This window comes from Helianthus annuus, chromosome 4, assembly GCF_002127325.2.
Source record: "Helianthus annuus cultivar XRQ/B chromosome 4, HanXRQr2.0-SUNRISE, whole genome shotgun sequence".
NCBI lineage: Eukaryota > Viridiplantae > Streptophyta > Magnoliopsida > Asterales > Asteraceae > Helianthus > Helianthus annuus.
In genome coordinates this window covers 31,282,252-31,286,150 of record NC_035436.2, presented here as the reverse complement: position 1 = coordinate 31,286,150, position 3,899 = coordinate 31,282,252, and the positions used below count along the sequence as shown (strand labels likewise).

Genomic DNA, 3,899 nt, shown 5'->3' with positions numbered 1-3,899 from the left:
ATTTTTTATTTTTTCGATTAATGTAAAACACGTGTTGACATCCTTTTGGGCTTATTACGACTTAGTTTTTTAAGCTTTCTGCTATATCGAGTGTCGGTATCGTATCGATAGCGTAATACCAATATCGAACGGATTATTGCCATTAACATTATTTTTACCATTGCGTCTACGTTTCCATTTAAAAATTTGTTAAAAATCATGTAACCCACTATTTAACATAAATCAAATGATTAAATTGAGCTTCCATTATGCAAAACGTTATGAACCTAGTAAGTTAACAAAGAGTTGTTAGTTTAGCTAGTTAACATTCAGGTTCACAACAACATTTGCATTCAAATCAATACAGATAGAAACTACAACCTACAATAAATTGTAATCATTTTCCAATTTCAATCCTACAAAGTGGTTCATCTACAATATTGGGCGAGCACACGCTTCGCGTTTGGGTGTTCTGGGCTACCATCACCGCAGATCTGCAAGAGAGAACTTCGGGTTTGGGTGTTTTGGCTACCACCACCGAGCGAGCCAATCTCTGCTCAAGCTCGGCTGGTTTACAAGCCAAGCTTTTTTCAAGCAAACTTCGAGCACAGGCTATTTGAACAACGCCATGAAGTCTAGTGAACTACCAGTAGTCATTACACGAACATACTTTTTGTTTAAAATGATGAAACCGATTCAAATCTCTCACGATAATTTCCCGTCCCGTTAACTCACTCGCAAACTTCATAAAGTTATGGCAGTCGACACAAATACGTATGTTCTTAACAATCCTAATCGCGCGCCCAAAACACTTAAATTCATCACGCTTTAACGCAAAAACAAAAGCAAGCTTCTCACTGTGATAACTCAGTTCCCGATTCTTATCTTCCTCTTCTAAATCCCGCATTACCAGATTAATTTCCGGCACGTAACCTAACCCTCGTAGTTCTTTCACTAACTCCTCTAGATCGTGACGTACGGTCATTCTTTCAGGGTGGTGCAACCCGCCAGCCGCAAACTCATGGACCACGTTCCCGATCTCGGTCCAACTCAAACCGGGGTCCTTCTTAACACCGAGCCAATTCATTTGCGTTCGTAGATCAACCGCTTCATTGAAAGTACCATTTGAGCACATTATGTTGGACATTTGTACATACGCAAGGGAACTATTCGGGTCCAGTTCTTGTAACTTTTTCGAAGCTAACTCGGCTAACGTGGTCTCACCGTGTTTTCTACACGCTCCAAGCATCGCGCTCCATATTACCGAATCGGGTTCCATCGGCATTTCGTTTATGAGCTTTTGAGCTTGTAGAATCCCGCCCGATCTCCCGAGAATGTCGACCATACAAGCGTAGTGATCTAGTTGAGGAGCGATCCCGTATGTTTTAGACATGAGTTCGAATAATTCGGTCCCTTTTTCGACCATGCCCGCGTGGCTGCATGCTGATAAGAGGGCTACAAACGTGGTGGAATCAGGTGGTACATCCATTTGGTCAAAGCATTTCAACGCGTTTTTGGGTTGACCGTGTAACCCGTAAATCTTTATCATCGAATTCCAAGAGACGATATCTTTAACAAGCGTAAAGTCGAAAACTTTTCTAGATTCAAGAACCGAACCAGATCTTCCGTAAGCATGAATCAACGCGTTTGCAAGCACGGTATCATGTTCGAAACCGTATTTGAGTATGTGGGAATGGACAGCCATCGTGTGTTTATCGGTCACTAGATTTGAACACGCTTTTAACACTATTGAATACGTATGACGATCTGGTATCGAACCTTCTTGACATAAATTAGAAAACATTAAAAGGGACTTTACGGGATCGCGTTCTGCGAATATCGTTATAAACGCGGTCCATGAAACAATATCTCTCCTGCCTGCCGTTTCTAAAAATAGATTGTAAAGGTCAGAAATTTGTGCACCGAGATCAGCATAAGCCTTTGCTAATGCAGTTATTACTCCTATTTCGGAAATAAACCATGTTTTTAATGCAAGACAGTGTACCTGAGAACAATATTTAAGACACCGGTTGATCGCATAATTACCATTGTCATGATCTTTAATCGTTGATAATGATGAAACAATGCTGAGAAGTGTTGCATGGTCGAAACTGATGTTGGAATCACGTCTCATTACTGAGAATAAATCGATAGCCTCTTGCCACTTTCCTCTAGTTTGAAAACCTGCAATCATCGAGTTATATGTAACAAGATTTCGATCTTTCAAGAAGTTAAATACCATCCAAGCTTCATGTAAATCATCTTGACACAAACGTTTACCATCATCATTCTTCGAGTACATTGTAATCAACGCATTAGCTACATACGTGTACTCACCAAAACATGTTTTCAACGCGTGCGAATGAACCTGTCTACCAAACTTACGATCACATGAACTTAACACGCTTGCGTACGCAAACTCATTCGGACGACACACACCCAACATCACAGAAAACACACCAAAACCATCCTCACACCTTTCGTGTTGCGCGTACCCCGAAATAAGAGCAGTCCAAGATACCACATTTCTCTCAGGCATTTCATCGAACACCTTACGTGCATGATCCAAACAGCCACATTTTGCATACATGTTGATGAGGTGATTATATACGTATACATTGGTTATAAGTTTACGTTCTTTCTGGGTTTTGATCATGTGGTGGTGTAGCGTTTGGCCTTGAGAGATGCAGTTATGGCGGGCACACGCGTGGAAGAAATCGGCGTATGTTTGGTGGGTATGAGAGATGTCTGAAGTGTAAAAGAGGGTGAGAGCTTCATCCAGATGACCCTTTGTTAATAAAGAGTAAAAGTTTTCATGGAAGTTGCTGTGAGCGGTGCTGGTGGTGAATGGTCGCCGGAAAAATAGGTGCCGGAGATTAAACATCGCCGGAGTTTCATGGGGATTTAAGTTGTAAATTTGTTAAGGTAAAATTAGAGTTATATAGGATTTCGAATTTTCGTCCATTAGTTTTTAACCAAATTAAAAGTTTCGGATTTCTGTTTGGGTCATTTTCAATGTACGGTGAATAGACAAATTAGGGCTTTAATCCTGGGTTCGAACCTGACAGGGGCAGGAGTTTAGGGATTCCATCCGGTTCCCGCGCATCACGGGGCATGGTCTCATGACGGTCGATGAGTCGACCTTGGACGTAGCCCCGAATAGAGGAGTAGGTTTACATGTGAGATTCATTGTCGTTAAAAAAAGTTTAGTTTTAGGTTTAAAAGGAAGTCTTTTGTTATGTTTTTCACTATGGTTCACTATTCTCACCATCCTCGTCCCGTGTTTATGAAAGCGATCGGATGATGACTATGGTTTCCATTTGTTGCGACTGTTTAAATTTCTTTTAACATGTTATATTAAGTTGTGGTGAATTGATCAATAAATACCCTTAGCTAGTGTTCGTTTCACATAATGGAATGAAATGCGAATGGAATTTGAATGTAGTTTCCAATTCTTAGGGGCCGTTTGGTTTCGCTGAATCATATGGAATTAAAATTGGAATTAAATTGTTTTCCAATGGAATTCAAATGTTTTCGTTCAAATTCCTTCAATCACAAGATTTCAACTTTCCTTCACTCCTTTAAATGAAATTTCAAACTTTCCTTTTGGAATGTTATATAATTACCATATAACCCTCACAACTTTAAATAAGAAAGGTTTATCAAGTATATTAATGTCATTTAAAATTTTTAACACTCCATTACCTTTTATAAATTTGCAAACCAAGCATCGTATAAAAATACAAAGGAATTCATTCCAATTCATACAAATTCCAATTCCTTTCCATAATTCCAATTCCTACAAGAACTTTCCGTGAACCAAATGAGCCCTTATTTTCTTCGGTTCAACAAAGGAAGGAATGAAAAATGAATAAAAAAACACAACGAACGAAATCTACATTCCAATTCCATTCAGATTT

General features: G+C 39.4%; 1 protein-coding gene across 1 annotated transcript; it reads right to left on the bottom strand.

Annotated features, from left to right (window-relative positions):
- Positions 1-272: 272 nt before the first annotated feature.
- LOC110936041 (pentatricopeptide repeat-containing protein At1g71420-like) lies at positions 273-2,961 on the bottom strand. Its single transcript, XM_022178390.2, has one exon. The coding sequence runs from the start codon at positions 2,861-2,863 to the stop codon at positions 623-625; it is 2,241 nt and encodes a 746-aa protein (XP_022034082.1). The 5' UTR covers positions 2,864-2,961; the 3' UTR covers positions 273-622.
- Positions 2,962-3,899: the final 938 nt, after the last annotated feature.